The 18,871-nt window shown below is 40.3% G+C and overlaps 2 protein-coding genes across 2 annotated transcripts; both read left to right on the forward strand.

Annotated features, from left to right (window-relative positions):
* Positions 1–8,526: 8,526 nt before the first annotated feature.
* LOC147505987 (uncharacterized) lies at positions 8,527–10,929 on the forward strand. The gene is made up of 2 exons (XM_086604204.1): positions 8,527–9,984; positions 10,086–10,929. The coding sequence occupies exons 1-2, from the start codon at positions 9,901–9,903 to the stop codon at positions 10,539–10,541; spliced, it is 540 nt and encodes a 179-aa protein (XP_086460330.1). The 5' UTR covers positions 8,527–9,900; the 3' UTR covers positions 10,542–10,929.
* Positions 10,930–14,644: 3,715 nt separating this feature from the next.
* On the forward strand, positions 14,645–15,415 carry LOC147505988 (uncharacterized). The gene is made up of 2 exons (XM_086605668.1): positions 14,645–14,849; positions 14,946–15,415. The coding sequence occupies exons 1-2, from the start codon at positions 14,645–14,647 to the stop codon at positions 15,413–15,415; spliced, it is 675 nt and encodes a 224-aa protein (XP_086461794.1).
* Positions 15,416–18,871: the final 3,456 nt, after the last annotated feature.

Consider the following 18,871-nt stretch of genomic DNA (forward strand, 5'->3'; position numbering starts at 1 on the left):
TTTTAGTTTGCAAACACGGATGAGAAAGTCTAGCGTGCTGGGCGGTGTGAGTAGTGAGCCTTGGGAGAGGAGGTCGTTGTTGATAGCTGGAAATTATTGTACCAGGGGGTTCGGTGTGCACACTAGGGTTTGCAATTTTTCTGGTGGGTGTTTGTCACACCCCGAATTTCGACAGAATTCGGAAAAAACAATATTTGTTCCCGACTCTTCGATTTTTGAGGTGTGATGCACTCTCCACTCCCAAAAACCCATAATCAGTTTAAATACACGGATAATTAAAAACCAATAAAAATTTTAAATTAACAAAAGTCTTCTTCATTACAAAAATTCACAAAACTGATTAAGTTATAAATCTCCTTTCAACCCTCGTTAGTTATAAATACAACTGAAAATATAAAACAACATTTGTCTCAACTAAAAATCTATTACACCTTAAGGGAAAACAAAACATATCTGAATGCGACGCTTAATGCAAAACCACAAGCAAAGAACCAACCTTCTTCAACATGAAACCTGTCAAGACTTATCAACTATGTTCATTTAATGAACACACCGATAAACAAACATGCAAATCGGTCAAGATTATAAACAATGCTGGTGTGAGTAGCTCTAAAATACAAACATATACTTATACATATACATACACAATCCATAAGGCAGTTAGTTCCTCCACCGAGGTCTTTAACTTCCAACAACTAATCGACATTCTTAACTACAATAAGTAAGGCAAGGGTAGTTCCTCCAATCGAGGCTTTAACTTCCCACTAACCACACAACAAACCATACACATAATAAAAAGGCATTTAGTTCCTCCACGATGCGCCTTAGGTTCTAACTAAACTAATAACCAGCCAAGCATATTCTATACTTACCGTATTTCATGCTCAATTACAGAGTGGGTCGTCTCTGCCCAAGTAATTATTTTTACCCACACTTCTGCAAAACCATACACAATAATCTATCTAAAGATACATCATTAACCAACATATTACCCTAATTATATTAATTAAGGCTTTCTTTGCGTGTCCCTAAAATCACGTCGTAACTATGTCTTACCTAGTTTCCCTGGCTACCACAATCGCTTCCCAACGCCGAACATGTACCTCCCCATGCCTCCCCTTACATAATGAACCACTCCGTACGTAACTACCCTTAACGAGATGCCGCGACACGGGTAACCTCACACACGAAAGCCATTATGTAAGAAATCGCCACTATTCGGCATAAAATATCGCGGCGCCTCGTTCTAATTTTGCTTAACGGAATAATCAAGCCACTATTCGGTTACCGGCGGCCATTCAGATTCACCGAAATGCCGGAAGGGCCAATCAAATTACTTACGGAAAGGGCCATTCAGATTTCACGAAACGCGGAAGGGCTAATCACATTACGCCCGGAAGGGCCATTCAGATTCATCGAACGCGCCGAAGGGCCAATCATATCACATACGCCCATCACAAAGGCAAATCACATGAGTTGTGGTAGCTAGGTTCTAGGATTTTCGTTACGTAATTTATTCAGGTGTCATACCTTGATATATCATAATAATTCTTATTCTACCTCATGCTAGTATACTTAATTGTACTGAAGCTCAACGTTTCTCGTTATAATACAATCCACATTATCACGTGCTAATACTATTCATTGCACGATATCCAAATATCTCTATATCAAATCTCGAAACTTATTATTTCACATGCCAATTATATATTGCACTACACCATATGGAATATCTCAGCCTTCATACATACTACAATTAATTTAAGTAGCAACTCATAATAATAATCAATCATGAAATCTATTCGTTCTATATATTTATGTGAACTCAAGTCACCCTCAAAGGCACGCATTATTTCCATTTGTGCACAATATAAATAATATATAAATAATCAAAATATAAGTCCATTCCATCAAATATCAAAATGAAACGACTTTAAAAGAAAGAACAACTCAAGTCCAAATATCACGCATAATTATTCGAGTCCAAATCACAAGTCAAGTCAAACTGATCAGCCGTCAAAAGACCAAAACTAAAGTCCATGAATCTAAGTCCGTATGTAGTTTAATTATCATAAAAACGTATATATCTAAGTCTTATAAGAATTCCCCCCTTGTTACGTGTCAATATTTATATGCTTTACACACTACTTACGTCAAATCTTAATTAGATAATGACAAACAAAGTTATACAATTTCCGACAATATTTTATTACTATATTTGTCCATATTCTTAAATATGTGAAAATCTGGAAAAAGTCAACATTCCACAATCAATGGTCAACTGTCAATGGTCAACGGTCAAAGTCAAAGTCAACACGTCATTTCCATGTTCAACAGGTTCAGGGTCATAGCCATGGTTCATGGCTAAGGGCAAATGTGCATGGTTCAGGGGCTCATGACTAAGGAAAATGGCTTGGACCCAACTAGCCAAGCCCAAACCCAAACCTTAGAACCCGGCCCCAAAAGTCTAAACATTTAAAGACCCAATTAGATCTATTTTAAGTTTTATGGACCGGCCCCCAAAACAAACTTGAAACTGACCCAAAACTTTAGTTGGTTCGGCCCAAAGAAAACTAAAGTGGTCTGACCCAAGAACAAAATAGAACTGGCCCAACCAAACAACCAAAACCGGGCCCAAAGAAACAAAATAGAATTGGCCCAACCAAAAGATTTATTTCGGCCCAAAACAGAAAATTAGATTCCGGCCTAAGGCCCACGAACTAAACATATTTAATGAAATTAAAATACATCCGGGAGCACCGGATCACACTTTCTTTCTTCTTCCTCCAGCAGATCCCTTCACCACCGGATCGACCACCACAGGTTCCACCCACCGGCACTCCTAATCTATCCGAAATTGCTCAGGGGAAAAACCCCAAACGACTTTAACAAAAACAAAAACTCGATTAGTTAAAACCATCCCCTTCCTCCAAACTAGATCTAGACCGTCCGCCATTAACGTTTGTCCAAGCTTCAAGCTTCCAACAGCACCCATTAACCCCCTTCAAAACCTCCCAGCAGCATAACCCACCCAAAACAACCAACAAAATTCAAACAATACAGACTCGAGCTCGCGCCTCCATTAACGACTTCTTCAAAGCTCCGACAGAGGTTCAACAGCCCACCCAATCCAGCATTCAATCATAATCCAACTAACCACACAACATAACCCCACTAACACAAACAACATAATAAAGGCAGTACGATTCCCAGGGGCTCGCGCCTCCATTAACAAATCTCCAGAGTTCCAACCATTCCAACAGTTTCAATAATTTCAGTAGTTACGAACAACAAACAATATATAAGTAACCAGTTTAACAATCTGACGAGTTTAACACTTCAGCACGATAAGAAAAACATCGAAAGAAGAATAAAGGCAGCAAATAGAAACTGAGCGGAAAAACTCGGCAATAAATATTTTTATTCGCAGCAAATGTTTTAAATTCGTAGACGTAAAACTCTAGTTCCGATGAAAAAGGAAAACATAACTACTCACATGTATTAAAAAAACACCACGAATCCCTCGTAGTCCAAATCGTCGCGCTTCAACGCTCTAGCTAACGAGCTTTTATCTCCGCCTCCATTTTTATTTTATTTTATTATCCTCAGAACCCTGTTCTCCAGAACAATATGAATATATACTTGGGTTTGAAACCTAAGCCCAATACATACTCGGGCCCAGAAACCAGGCCCACATATCCCAAATCCAATCCAACGAATTTTAAATAAATAAATACGTATTTTAAATACGGGCGTTACAGTGTTGGTATTTTGTGTTAATGTCTTGAGTGTTGATTTGGTATATGATATGTGTCTGTTTTGTTTTTGCAGAGGTCGCAGTTAAAAGGCGAACTAATTGTGGGTGATAGAGAGGTTTGCTAAGCTAACTCAAGCTGAGAAACAGGAGATACTACCCAAGGTAGCGAACTACTTCGTTGAAAGGGGAGGTCGGCAAATCAGGGCGAAAAGAAGGAAGCAGAAGCAAAGGGATCGGGGACAAGTTGATCGTGAACTATCTGTTGACTCCAACATGGAGAGGGAGAACAACGACATTAAAACCAGGGAGGATAGTCAAAGGAACCGGCCGGGGCATGGGCGACCTGCGGGTGGTGCTGGGGCAAGAGGTGTACATAAAACCGCTGGACCTACCAAAACCGACCCAACCCGCACTACACGGTTCGGTTATCCATTTTAAACAGTTTGGATCGGTTTGAAATATAGCAAAACCGACAAAGTTGGTTCGGTGCTCGGTTTAAATCTGTAATAACCGAAGTTAACCGACTCGACCCGCTGTATATTAATAGATTATTTTTTTTTTTTTTTTTTTTTTGCACAAACTTTCCTTTCCATTAACCAAGAGCAAAAAGTTCGATACGGACATGATGGACATCATAGAACCCAAGTTTCATCGCCGTAGGAACTTGGCCGTTACATACTATCGACAGATTAGACGACCGATCTTTGCCATAAGATGGGCATGTTTGATCACTCTCAGGACAAAAGACAATTTTACGTAAACCGAAACTAGTTTTGAGATGATGTATCTCTTGCAAAATTCCAACGTAAGACCAAGAAACATCTGGCGATACTCCATTCGGCTCTTGGACGATGCTCTTATTATCGAACAGACGACCACTTTGCTAACCTTAGTCGACGGGCTTGTTCCAATCTGTTTTATCGCTTGCGGCTCTGCCTCTTGGCTGATCCCCGGCTGCGGCGGGCTTGCTTCCTGTGATAGCAAATATCATAATTCCATCTATTCATTGTATAGCCTACACCAGCTTACAAAGAGATGGGGTCAAAACTGCCATCACAAGCAAGCATAAAAAGCTCAGAAACATGCCCTTCTGGAATCAAATACTTCAAAACTATAGGAGGAGTGTTTGGAATAATACTCCTACGTGCTTGCTCAAGCATCTGAGTATGAGAAATGGCCTTATAATGAGGATCAAAAACCATAGAATTTCTATCTAACCAAATCATGTATGCGATAGATGCTAGAATAGATAAATTATGAATAATGCTATCTTTTGAGTTACCATTGGAGATAACTTTTCTAACCACATCAGAAACAGAAAAGTTGGGAGGCCAAATTTGGAAACGCATGGCAAGGGGGGAAGCGAACCAAATCTTATCAAGACTAGGGCAGCTAAAAATAGCATGCTCTAAACTCTCACACACCACCGACAACGAGGGGCAGATGGAAACATAACATACATGCTTTTCAAATAACAACTTCCTAGTAGGCAAAATACCATTAAGCGGCTTCCACATGAAGAGCTTAATATCGATGAGGAGTTTTAGTGTTCCAAACATGACTCCACATAGTTTTAACAGATACCATAGACTGGTAAGACTACAATTCGAGATTGACTCGAAACCAAGCGTAAATAGATTTGACAAGTGAATACCCCATTTTTTCTAACGGCCAAAATTTTTTACGTTCTAAATCCAATGGAAATAACTTAGTTTGTAAAATCTCATCCACAATAGCTTTAGTGAAAATCGATCTAACAAACTAGTATTCCAAGAATGAGAAACATTATCAATCACCTCGTAAATATATCTAATGAGGTCGGAGGGTTGGGTTGAGGTCCAAAAGGCTTCTTAAAATGAAGAGAAGGGATCCAGGTTATCATCCCAAATGCTAATATTATTACCATCAGTTATTCTCCAACAATGAAGGTGAGAGATATCATTTCTTACCTTGATAATGTTCTTCCACCACTTAGAAGCAGAACTACTCTTTTTCGCATGCAAGAAATGAACATGACGATAATATTTAGCCTTAATAAGCTTGACCCAGAACAACTCAGGCTCTATCAAGAGCTTCCAACATAACTTAGCTATAAGAGCTTTATTTTGAAACCAGGAATGCTTGAATCCGACACCACCCAAGCTTTTCTTACGACAACAGGCAGCCCAATTTATCAGATGTAGCTTATGACTACCATGTTCATTATGCCCCCACCAGAAATTAGCATTTATCATGTCTAAAGAATGGCAAAAGCCTTAGAAAACAAAGTGGTTTGCATAGAATAAATAGGGAGAGCAGATACTACACTTTTAATGAGAGTACTATGCCCCGCCATAGACAAAAACTTGTTATTCCAGTTGTTGATACGAGAGAGCACATTTTTCATAATGCGAGAGGTACTAATATGATTAGGTTTCACCGGGTTAAAGTCTATACCTAAATAAGAATTACTAGTATTAGCTAAAGGTATTTTGAAAATCTTAGAGATAATTTTTTTATGCTTATGATGCAAGTTATGACTAAAAATCAATGAAGATTTACTAAAATTGACAGATTGACCAGACATATCACAATATTGGGTTAAACTAGTTAAAAATTGATGTGCTTTTGCAATATTAGTACGCATGAAAATAAAACAATCATCAGCGAACATAAGGTGAGTAACAGGTACTGCTGATCGAGAAATATGAATACCATGAATATGCTTCGAAGTTAACAGAGAGGAAATCTTCCTAGATAAAAACTCAGAACATAAAATGAAGATGAAAGGGGATAAAGGATCCCCTTGTCTAAGACCTCTAGACGCAGTAAATTTACCAAAAGAGGAACCATTAAGGTTGATGGAGAAGGAAGTAGAGGTTAAACAAGTTGTAATCCAACTAATCCATTTTCGACAAAATCCATATTGCTCCATCATCTTCAAAATGAAAGGCCACTCAAGTTGATCAAACGCTTTATGCATATCTAATTTTAGGGCCATACAACCATGAATACCTTTTTTCCTTTTTAGCTTGTGAAGAATCTCATGCAGGATGATAGTATTATCTGAAATCTGCCTCTGCTTAACAAAAGCAGACTGCATAGGAGAAATTAGCTTTCCTAGAAATGGCTTAAGCCTGTTAGCTAGAATTTTAGAGATGATTCTATAAACAATATTACATAGACTAATAGGTCGATAGGAACTGACTTTATTAGGATGAGGTATCTTAGGGATGAGAGTAATATTTGTGTGGTTAAAAGATTGTAACAAATTATTATTAGTGAAAAAATTATGTATAACATGTAGTAAATCATTTTTAAGCAGATCCCGGTTATCTTGATAGAATAATGGAGTAAATCCATCGGGCGCGGAGCCTTACCGGTCCATAGCAAAGAGAGCATCATGTATCTTGGATAATGAGATAGATTGCGTTAGCAAGTCATTATCTTGATCTGTAATCATACTTTCTATATAGGGAATATGGTCAGGGATGGATGGAGTAGAGGAGGCAAAAAGCTTTTTATAATAGTCAACAATATGAACACCAATGTCTTGCCTGTTATTCAACCAAATATCATTTTCATTTTTTAACAAAAGGATTTTATTTTGATTTCTTCTACCATTGGCTATATTATGAAATTTTTTTGTGTTATTATCACCCAAAGAGAGCTTTAAAAACCTGGATTTCTCACGCCAGTGGGTTTCCTGTTTAAGGTTAATCGCACTGATCTTGTGTTTGATCTCATTTTCTAGAGCAATTGTATTATATGAAGGATTAGATAACTGAATTTGACTTAAAATGTGTAAAAGATGTTGTATTTCGAAATGACTTTTGTTGAAGTGAAATTTATTCCATTTTAGCAGCCCACTCTTAACATAATTCAGGTTAGTAAGGAAAGTAGAGGCCTGAGTTATAGGAGACCAATTTTGTTGAACAATTTCTTTGTAGGAAGGATCCTGTGTCCAGGCACTTTGAAAATAAAAAGGTTTCCGTGTTTTAGCGCGCTTTGGATATGAGTCAAAAAGAATCATACTATGATCAGAGTGAATGATTGGAAAGGTGAAAAGAGTAACATTTGGAAAAGATTGAAAAGCAAGTTCATTTAAAAAGGCTTTATCCAGCCGCTCTTTTATTAAACTGAGGAGGTTTTGATTGTTAGACCAAGTGTGAGTGACTCCAGAAAAACCAATGTCCTGGATGTTGGCATCATACACTAAGTTTGCAAACTCATCGGAAGATTTTGAATGGTGATAAGGTTTGCCAAATTTTTCCCATGGCTGTAAAAGTTCATTAAAGTCCCCTATCAAAAGCCAAGCATCCGTCATGAAACATTGTTGATGTCGAAGGTGTTGCCAGAAAACAAATCGTTCTTTTGGTTTTGGTGGAGCATAGATGAAAGAGACAAAGAAAATTGAAGGATTTTGAGGAAAAGATATTTCTGCATGAGTAATGTTTTGGGAGGCAAAAATAATTTTCAAAATAATGTTAGAGTTCCACATAAGCCAAATGCCTCCACTGAGGCCTACTGCAGGAAGAATAAACTTATGAGGAAAATGTAATGCATGAGTACGGGTCTTACTATCGGTTTCATTCGCTTTAGTTTCCATTATATAACATATATCAAATTTATGAAGTTGGAATTGTTGCTGATATATCGAATGTAGAGCTCTTTTTTCGCCTTCTACAATTCCAAGATGCTATCTTTAAGTGAGAGAAGGAGGTGGCCATTGAGTGTAGTTAGAGGAGTCCGAAAAAAAGAGATTCACAGATAGATTAGTAAATGTAAAAGCACATCAAATATGATATGAAGTTATTTTGTCTCTCCATATCTATGTTTCTCTCCTTTTCTGTTTCAATTTCTTTCTTCAAATTCGATCCCTTAATCGTCTCTGTATGGATATCAATCTCTTCTCCAACTGATAGTAACTTGGTCTTCTCCAACTAAATCTCTATTCCATTCTTTAGATCTATTTCAATCGTGACTTCTTATTCAAAATATCGTCTCAGATTCATATGTCTATATTGATAAGCTTTGTTTTGATACTTGTTTCTTTTTGGTTACCAGATTTCAAATGGAGTTTGTAGATTTAATTCGTTGTTTTTTCAATTGTCAAGAAGAAGGCTTGATCATTTTACTGAATCACTTTCAATTCATTGATTTTACTTCAACTAGATTTTCAGATTCAGTTTCTTAATGATTTGCCAATTGTTTTTTTCTTGTTGAGCTCAATCTCTGGTTTTGGTTTTGGTAATTGAAGGAGTGATGATTTTATGAAGGAGACATTATTGGTTTGATTATTCTGGTTATATCTTCAAACAGATCTCAGTTCGGAAATTTATCGGAAGTGTTTTGATTATTGAAATCAAGTGGGTCCCTTTCTCATTGACAAATTAACTCAATATAATTAGTATTTTATTTCTTTATGAAATCATGTGGTGGCCCCTTTCCCAACTAAATACAAATGAATGCACGTGGGGTGAAAAGTAAACACACTTTGTATTCTGGAAAAAAAAGCACACTTTGTCGGGTCGGTTAAACCGTGTTATAGGCGGTTTTGATTGGGTAACGGTTGGGTTGTAAATTGCTTGGGTCAGTTTCGGGTCGGTTACTGCAGGATATAAACCGACAAGATCGGTTCGGTGATCGGTTTTTATCTAAATCCGGCCCGAACCGACCCATGCACACCCCTAGCTGGGGCCTCTAGAACTGGGGGGGGGGGGCATGAGAGCATACCCTATGATCTGGAAGCCATCTCTTTTGTTCTGCATGAGTGGAGCCGCTTGTTGAAGAGGAAGGGTGATGATCCTGACTCGAGGACTGCCAAGGTCGCGAGAGCGGTTGATATCATACTTGGGGGTAGTGGAGGGCGAACTGGTGGGAAGGCAACTCGCAGCTCGAGGTCGAGGGCTGAGGTCGATTTTAGTGTCCTGGGCCATGGGAACACTGAGGTCGTATCGAACAGGGCTGCTGGGGACACTTCTGGTAAGGTGAAGGGAAAGGCTGCTGCTAGAGAGACTGGCAAAGGTCACTTTGGTAGTGGGAGGGATGACCTGGAGCGCAACTTGGTGTATGTAGATGAGTGTACTGGTAAGAAACGGCTTGTTAAGAGGTCGGATTGTAGCTACAAGTCCGTGCCTGTAGCGGCCTGTTTACTGAAGGGGATGACACTGGATAGTGACAGGAAATATTTAGATTTGAAGGAGCTGGAAGAGAACTTGAGGGAAATGGATAAGGCGTACTGCTTGGTAAGTGCCTATCTTGTTATGGTTGGTTTTTCTTTGCTTTGTTCATATTGTTGCGCTAAAGTGTGTAATGATGCTATGTTGTGATCATTACACTGGTGCAGCTTATTGCTGGGTATCGAAAGTTGAAAATAGCGGCTCAGATTGCTGAGATGGAAAAGTCTGAGGTCGAGTCCTTGAAGGACGAGCTGTCAACTCTTCGAGAGGTACAGCAGTCTGAGAAGAAGGAATTGGATGCTTTGAAAGCACAGCTGACTTCGGTGATTCTGGAGAAGACGATGGCTATCAATGAGGTGGACGACCTGAAGAGGAAGCTTACCACGGCGAACGACTTCGCTGAGAAGTGCAAAGGGGTTACGCTGCAAGCTAAGGAGGCATATGATGACATGCGCCTTGATTTAGAGGAGTTGGAGAAAAAATACGAAGAGCTGCAAGAGGAGCATGAACGTGGGGCTTTCGGTGGTCGAGGGAACGACTCACTCGAAAATGTTAGTAATGCTCTTGAAGTAGTGTCATCCTCTCATTATTCTTTCTACCGATCCGCCTCGGCCGGGGCTTAACCGGAATGACCATTGCTGACTCGGCTGCGGCGATCTCCATAGAACCTGTCTCCTCTCAAGTGCTGGATCCGCTCCTAAGTGACGGTTTTGAACATGTTGTTTAGAAATTCTTGTGTAAGTAACTGCTTTTGTATGGCCATTGGCTTGGAACAGTAGAGCTGGTTTCCTAGGGTAACCTGGCCAGTTCGCCTTAATTAGTAGGTTTTCCTTGTTGTACTTTGAACGAATTGGCTTCCCAGATTGTTCTGGGGAGTTCGTGGTGTGACGAATACTGGCTAACCGAGCTGAGTTTTCTGGGATGTCTCAACAATTTGGTTAGTCGACGAACTGTTGTCTGAGTTAGTTCAGGCAGTTTATGCTTTTGCCTTTATGAAATGCATGTTTCTTCTTTTTGCTCTGTACCTTGATGCTTTGAATGTGATTTTGCTACTTTTGTTATACTTACCTAGCTGTGTAGGCACCCCTGGTAAGAGTGGGTGAGGCTAAGTAGCATGTGTTCTTGACTGAGCGTCCTGCTCTTTAATTGGTCCTAGCATTGTAGGTCCCGAGTAGCGAGAGGTACTAAGGCTATGTAAGCTGAGAGGTCGGGTGAACGTCTTGCTCGTAGGAAGCGTTTTCCATTTCAGAGCATTCTGCTGAGAGAGGACCTTAGCACGCACGTGGCACGTGTGGGGATACAAACAGTTGGAGAGCCAAAAATGGTAACCACCCAATTTTGTGGAATTTGAAGAGACGGTGATCCATGTGGCACGTCGTTTAGCGTTTCAATGCATTGGTGGTGTGTCTTGGGAAGGGAAACCATTAGAACATAAAATGAACTGTTGTAAGAAGTTTAGGGGTATTTGTTCTGCATCTTCTTCAAGTTACTCTCCAAGGTTCTTGTACTCGGTCTTTGATCGTTCCAGGTTGGTTTCTTTCATTGTTTTTCCTTTCTTTTTGAAGAAAGGGGGTTTGCCTTCGTGTTGACTTGTTAAACGTTGGGTTGTTTTTAGAGTATACAATGGCCAGGCGACGTGGAAGTGCTCCTGATGATGGAGGGGCGAGGGAAGCCTCCCCCTTCGTGATGGATGAGATTGAATTTGTGCCTCATCGCCGATGTGATCATGGCAAACAGAAGGCGGTTGCTTTTGGCTCGAGAAACACCAAACGGTCCAAAGCTGAGGGTCGCTTTACTGCTGGTTCGCGCGAGCGAACTGGTGTGGTGTTCAGGTCTCCTAGTCGTAGGGGTAGGAGCGACCTGAACATGGAGGACCGTGGTGTACTAGGCAAGGGAAAAGGTATTGCTGGTGAGAGCGCCGCGACTGGGTCTTTGGGGAAGCGTGTTGGCGACCTTGGGAGCGAGTTCTCTTCTGTACAGGGAAGACAGGGAAGAAACGTATGGTGAAGCGTTTTGACTATAGCTTCCACTCGGCACCCATAGCGACCTGTCTTCTGGAAGGGATTGTGTTGGATGGTGATAAAGAAAAGCTTGGAGATGAAGATTTGGAGACAACTCTGGGGACCATGGACATGGCGTGTTGTTTGGTAAGCTCTTCATCTGGTCTGGTTTCTTGTTATTTTATTGGCGAATATAACATTGATGTTCTATTTGTAGTTCCTTGCTGGGTATGATAAGTTGAAGCATACCATCCAACGTGCTGACAATGGAGAAAGTAATGTGAGCAAGGCCAAGGAAGAACTGATGAGCATGCAGGCCGCATGAGAGACTGATAAGAAGAAACTGAAGGCTGTGATGAAAAAACATCAGGACACTTTAGATGAGAGGTCCGTGCTGGTCAGCTCGATGACTGATTTGCATGAGAAGCTGGCTGTAGTGACGGAGTACGCTAAGCATTGTCAGGCCGTTGCACGAAAGGCGCAGGGCGTATATGATCGAGTGTGTGGAGAATATGCAATGCTGGAAGAGACGTACTTGCAGCCAGCGCCGGCCCTAATGCAAAGCGAGCCAAGTCGCCGCTTTGGGCCACCAAGTCAGTATCAAATTTAAGGGCCACATTATACTCGCCCACAAAAGGGAAGTTTATTACGTTTCTCAAAAAGCCACCTACGGACACAACAAAAAACCCCCAAGTCATTTGTTCACCGTTCAAAACCAAATTTCTACCAAAAAAAAAAAAAGATAAACTCAAGTCATTTGTTTTGTCTGTTCAAGAAGTAAAGACGTAAAGGTACAAAACTCTACTCACTCTAGCTGGTTTTTGGTATTAAATATTTAGATAATTAGATTGGAGTGTTTGTTGTTTACAATTATGCCTCCTAGAATTAGAATGCATGCATCTGGTAGTAGCAAAAGAGAAAAAAAAGCAAAAACAAAAACAACTTATTCAATCTCAAACGGGGAGCTATTTATAAGTATTTTTCTAGTGGCAAAGAAAAAGATAGTTCTGATGAAGATTTAGTGAATGAAGAACATGAAAATTTGATGGATGCACCACATGAAGATTTGGTAGATGAGGAACATACAATTGCCAATGATAATGAGGATCATATGATGAATGACACACATGAAGACTTGGTAGCTGAAGACAATGAAAATTTGGTGGCTGCAAACAATGAAGATTTGGTGGATGAAGATGATGAGGATTTCGTTGATGAAGAACTTAATCAACAAACAAATGTGGCTGACTTATTTGGGCCAGTAAACATTGATGACCCGCGAAATTGGGATAAAATGGATCAAAATTATAGAGATTTATTAGTGGAAAGAGGCCCTAAAAGAGATAACACTGTCGATTTTCCTAAAGATGATCTTGGTAGGCATTTTTCTTCTACTCATTATGTTAGTTCGACACTTATCAAATGGAGAGAAGCAAGATAGAAGATGGCTTGTATATTCCAATGCTTTGGATAGGGTATTTTGCTTTTGTTGCAAGTTGTTTAACCACGGCGTAAAACAATATTAGGATGGCTTAATAATGGATTTAAAATTGGAGGAATCTTTTCTGAGAGGCTTAAAAGTCATGAAAAAGTAGTAGGCACATCAGTTGCATGAGCGGTTGGATTGAATTAGAGATAAGATTGAAAAAGAATGAAACAATTGATAAACGTGTGCAAGAAACAGATCAATAAAGAGAAAGAACGTTGGGGTCACATATTACCGAGGATATTCTGTTGTGGAAAGCTCTTGCTAGAAATAATTTAGCATTTCGTGGGACAAAATAGAAGATTTATCAAGAGAACAATGGTATTTTCTTAGGCATAATTCAGATGATTGCCGAATTTGATCAGAATGCAAGAACATATTCGCATATTAAAAAAAGAAATTCATTACCATTATCTCGGTCACAAGATGAGAATGAGTTAATACATTTGCTAGAGAGGAGACCAAAAGTATCATTGTAAAGAAGATCCAAGAAGCAAAAATATTTTTTACGTGATAATTTGATTGCACCCAAGATATAAGCCATGAAAAACAAATGTCAATTGTTATACAGTGTGTTGATGTTTCTACAAGTCCAATAAAGGTAAAAAGAATTCTTTTTAGGATTTCTACGTGTGGGCGACACGGGATTGGGACTTTTAACACACTCAAAGATGCAATCAACTCTCTTCACTAGAAATCGGTGATATAAGAGGACAAGGATATGATAATGGATCTAACATGAAAGGGGAAACACAAAGGTGTGCAAAAGAGGTTGCTTGAAATAAATCCAAGAGCAATGTACACGCCTTGTGGTTGCCACAGTCTCAACCTTGCTCTATGTGATATGGCTAACTCTTGTTCTAAAGCTGTCTCTTTTTTTGGAGTGGTACAACGCATATATTCGTTGTTTTCTTCTTCTACAAAGCGGTGGAAGGTCTTCAAAGATCATGTAAAATACAAAGAAAAGAAAGGTAAGAAAGGTCTAAGTGTTAAGTCATTGTCTCAAACTCGCTGGGAAAGTCGTGTGGCAAGTGTTAAAGCAATAAGATATCAAGCGCTAAAGATAAGGGATGCTTTAATTTTCTTGGCAGATGCTAATGATGACCCTAAAACAAAGAGTGAAGCTGAGTCCCTAGTAACACATGAGATGGAAAATTTTGAGTTCTTGCTTGGTATGGTTATCTGGCATCATTTGTTATTTGCTGTGAACTCTGTTAGTAAAACAATGCAAGCTGAAGATATGCACATTGATGTTGCCATAGATCAACTGAAGGGACTTATTTCTGCATTTGAAAAGTATAGAGCTTTTGGATTTGAGGAGGCCAAGGCTGAAGCTAAAGATGTTGCAACTTCTATGCAAATTGAACCTATTTTCCGCGGAGAAGCGTATTATTCAGAGAGAAAGAGGCGGTTTGATGAAAATGTTGTCGAGGAGGCCACTATCGGTGAGGAATCTTTTAGAGTCCATTATTTTGTATTTATTTTGGATCAAGCTCTTTCCTCATTGAGAAGCAGGTTTGAACAATTCCAAGTATATGAAGGATTATTTGGGTTTTTATTTAATGTGGAAAAGTTAAACTCTGTAGATGCTAACAATTTGAAGGTTTCTTGTAAGCACCTTGAAGTGTTTCTAAAACACGAAGATGTTTATGATATTGATGGAGAAGATTTATTTTCAGAATTAAGAATCTTAAGAGAAATTTTGCCGAAGGAGACAAAGAAGGCGATTGATGTGGTGAATTATTTGAGATTAAGAGATCATTGTTTTCTGAATGCTTGGGTTGCTTATAGGATATTATTGACTATACCTGTTACAGTTGCTTCCGGTGAAAGAAGTTTTTCCAAGTTAAAGTTGATCAAGTCTTATCTTCGCTCGACCATGTCACAAGAAAGATTGAATGGATTAGCGATGTTATCTATTGAAAAAGTTGTTGTTGAAAAGGCTGACTATTCAAGTGTAATTAGTGAATTTGCATCTAAAAATGTGAGAAGAATGATTTTTAAGTTATAGGTTTTCTTTTTGCCCCCCTCCCGGATTATATTGGCAGATTAAAGTTGAATAATATAAGTATTTTGTTTTGTCTTGTTGTTTTTTTTTTTGCTGCATATAGGGCCACATTTTAGTGCATCGCTTTGGGCCACGAAAATGTCAGAGCCGGCACTGCTTGCAGCTGAAAGAGGAGTGTGATTGTGGGGCTCTGGGTACAAGTGTTCTTGTCGTACCAGGAGATCGCGATAGTAACTCCCCCGACCCGATCTTTGCTCACCGACGATAAGCACATTACTTCTGGTGTTTGACCATGGCTGCTGGATGTCTTCGTCTTTGGTGTAAGTTGTGAAGTATTTTTACTATTTTGTCTGTGTTCAGTTTTGTAAGCGATTGTAGAACAATAGAGCTGGTATCCTAGGCTTACCTGGGCGGTTAGCCTTTCTTTATATTGCAAAGATACAAAACGAACTGGTTTCCACGTAAGTGGCAGTTCGATAGTTTCAAAAACTTGTAATCAGGCCGATCTGGATTTCTGGGTAGACCCAGTAGAGCGGTGAATTTACGAACTGGTTTCCTGAGTTTGTTCAGGCAGTTCGAATTGTGAATGTTATATATGGAATACATGTATTTTGCTGATGTCCAACTGCTTGTACATATTTTTTTGTTATTTTGTCATTGTAGCCTAGGGTTATAGGTCGACAACAAATACGAAATGTAAAGGCTAAGAAGCCTATGAGCTCAAGTGAGTGTGTTAGCTTGAGAAAATGTGTTGCTCGCCGAGAGCGTTCTCGCTGAGTTGAGCCTAGAGTTGTAGGTCATCAATTAGTAAGAACTATAGAGGCTAAGAAGCCTATGAGCTCGTGTGAGCGTGTTAGCTTAAGAAAGTGTGTTGTTCCCGGAGAGCATTCTCGTTGAGTTGAGCCTAGAGTTGTAGGTCATCAACTAGTAAGAACTGTAGAGGCTAAGAAGCTTATGACCTCGAGTGAGCGTGTTAGCTTGAGAAAGCGTGTTGGTCGCAAAGAGCATTCTCGCTGAGTTGAGCCTAGAGTTGTAGGTCATCAACTAATAAGAACTGTAGAGGTTAAGAAGCTTATGAGCTCGAGTGAACGTGTTAGCTTAAGAAAGCGTGTTGCTCGCAGAAAGCGTTCTTGCTGAGTTGAGCCTAGATTTGTAGGTCATCAACTAGTAAGAACTGTAGAGGCTAAGAAGCCTATGAGCTCGAGTGAGCGTGTTAGCTTGAGAAAGCGTGTTGCTTTCGCGGAGAGCGTTCTCGCTGAGTTAAGCCTAGAGTTGTAGGTCCTCAACTAGTAAGAACTGTAGAGGCTAAGAAGCCTATGAGCTCGAGTGAGCGTGTTAGCTTAAGAAAGCGTGTTGCTCGCAGAGAGCGTTCTCGCTAAGTTGTGCCTAGATTTGTAGGTCATCAACTAGTAAGAACTGTAGAGGCTAAGAAGCCTATGAGCTCGAGTGATTGTGTTAGCTTAAGAAAGCGTGTCCGCGTTCTCGCTGAGTTGAGCCTAGAGTTGTAGGTCATCAACTAGTAAAAACTGTAGAGGCTAAGAAGCCTATGAGCTCGAGTGAGCGTGTTAGCTTGAGAAAGCGTGTTGCTCGTGGAGAGCGTTCTAGCTGAGTTGAGTCTAGAGTTATAGGTCATCAACTGGTAAGAACTGTAGAGAGCGAGCTGTGCGTGTATTTGGAGATTGTAATTACCAGCTTTGATATTGAAGAGTCATTTATACACGGGAGCGAGCTTGACCATTGTGGCGAGTTGGAGATCTGTTACGCTCTCTGTGAGCCATGAGCTTATGGCGTAGGTCGTCATTGGCAATATTGGTATAATGCTTGATATGACCCGACTCGACGAAGTCTTGGAGGTAGTGCTTGAGTCCCCAGCACTCGTTGGTATCATGACATTTTGCTTTATGGAAGGCATAGTAGGGCTTGCCTGGTCAATCCTCTGGCTGCCGCACTTCAGGTCAGTAATAGGCAGCTTTCTTGATCTTTTCCAGTATGTAACTGGGAGATCGGGTGAGTATAGTGAACTCTCGGCTATTGGGCGTTCTATTTCCAGACTTCTACCCTTGTTGTCTAGGTCGCTTTTTTGAAGGTGGGGCGTCTTCAGAGATTGCTACCACTTGTTGTTCTTATGTTAGGCCTTCACGTTTCAGGCCTTCTTGCAACTTGATATACTTATCTATTCGAGCATACAGCTCAGATAAAGTTTCTGGACATTCTTTCAAGAGCGATCTAGAGAGCACTGTGTTGCGTACACGGCAGGCGTTGGTGAATGCCAATGTGGCAAATGACTCTTTGAGGCCGCTTTCCATGCATAGCAATTCGGTTTTGAAGCAACCTAAGAAGGCACGGATGGTTTCATCTTTGCCTAGTGAGAGCTTGAAAAGTGAATATAGGTCTGCTTTTTTACGCCTGTTGTGGACGTAATGGCTAGCAAATAGATCAGTGAGATTCTCGAAGTTCTTTATCGAGTCTGGCTCGAGTGAAAAGAACCAATCGAGAGCGCCATCTTTCAGGCTGGCAGGAAACAAATGGCAGTGGAGATGGTCAAACTCCTGTGCACTATAGAGTGCGAGACCCTGAATGTAGCAAGCCACGTGTTACCGGGACATATGCTGCCATCATACATTGCAAAGCGTGGTTGGATGAAATCCGGAGGGGAAGGTTTACTGAGTACCTCAGCAATGAAACGGGACGCCCGGTACGTCTTTAGCATCTTTTGAACGATCTGAGTGACGTCATTCTTGACTGCACTCTGATCGATTCTTTATGATAGCTAGTTAATATGCTGATTAACTTCGTTGATACCGTCCTCTGCTATGGCACCAGGTGGATTTTGCGCATCCACTTGTGCTCGTAATGCAACATTCTCCTGCCTGAGCAGGGTGATGTGCTCGTTCATTGTACCTAGTTGACTTGCTAAGCTCTGGATTTGAGCTTCGAGGCTTGCCATGCTTTGTGGACTTGAGGAGTTTTCTTATTTAGTGATTTGTGAAAGTTGCGAAAGTTTCTCAAGAAATCGAGACCATAGACGGTGCCAATGTAAAGGTGTTAATTTGTTTTCCCTTACAACTGTGTGAAAGATGGAGGAGAGGGAATTTGTGGATTGGAAAGACCGAGTTCATTCTTGAGCTGCCTACGTATCAAGCTCTCACTTCTGGGGAGAGAGTTGAATCAGGTTTGACGTAGTTCAAGTAGGGGGTATTTATATTTGCTGATCATGAGGATCCACACAACACGTGTGCTGACAAATATAGATGTAGGGTTGAGATTGAGAAGGAGTGTATGAATGGTGTTGGTAGGAATTTCATAATTATGGGGAGTGGTTACAGTGGTTCGTAATTTGCGATAATGGATTGTGTAAGTATGGCTTTGGTAATGATTGCATCTGGATAAGGGATGATGTCATGAGATGAAGCGTTCTACGTGAGTTCGTTCGTGCGACCTGCGTCCTTCTGGAGCGAG

Source organism: Coptis chinensis, chromosome 4, assembly GCF_015680905.1.
Source record: "Coptis chinensis isolate HL-2020 chromosome 4, ASM1568090v1, whole genome shotgun sequence".
Taxonomy (NCBI): Eukaryota; Viridiplantae; Streptophyta; class Magnoliopsida; order Ranunculales; family Ranunculaceae; genus Coptis; species Coptis chinensis.

Bases quoted from the DNA above. Each gene is read 5' to 3' on its own strand.
- LOC147505987 (XM_086604204.1), top strand. From the start codon at position 9,901: ATGACACTGGATAGTGACAGGAAATATTTAGATTTGAAGGAGCTGGAA. The intron at 9,985-10,085 runs GTAAGTGCCTAT...ACACTGGTGCAG, and splicing joins TGGATAAGGCGTACTGCTTG to CTTATTGCTGGGTATCGAAA.
- LOC147505988 (XM_086605668.1), top strand. From the start codon at position 14,645: ATGCACATTGATGTTGCCATAGATCAACTGAAGGGACTTATTTCTGCA. The intron at 14,850-14,945 runs GTGAGGAATCTT...AAGTATATGAAG, and splicing joins TGTCGAGGAGGCCACTATCG to GATTATTTGGGTTTTTATTT.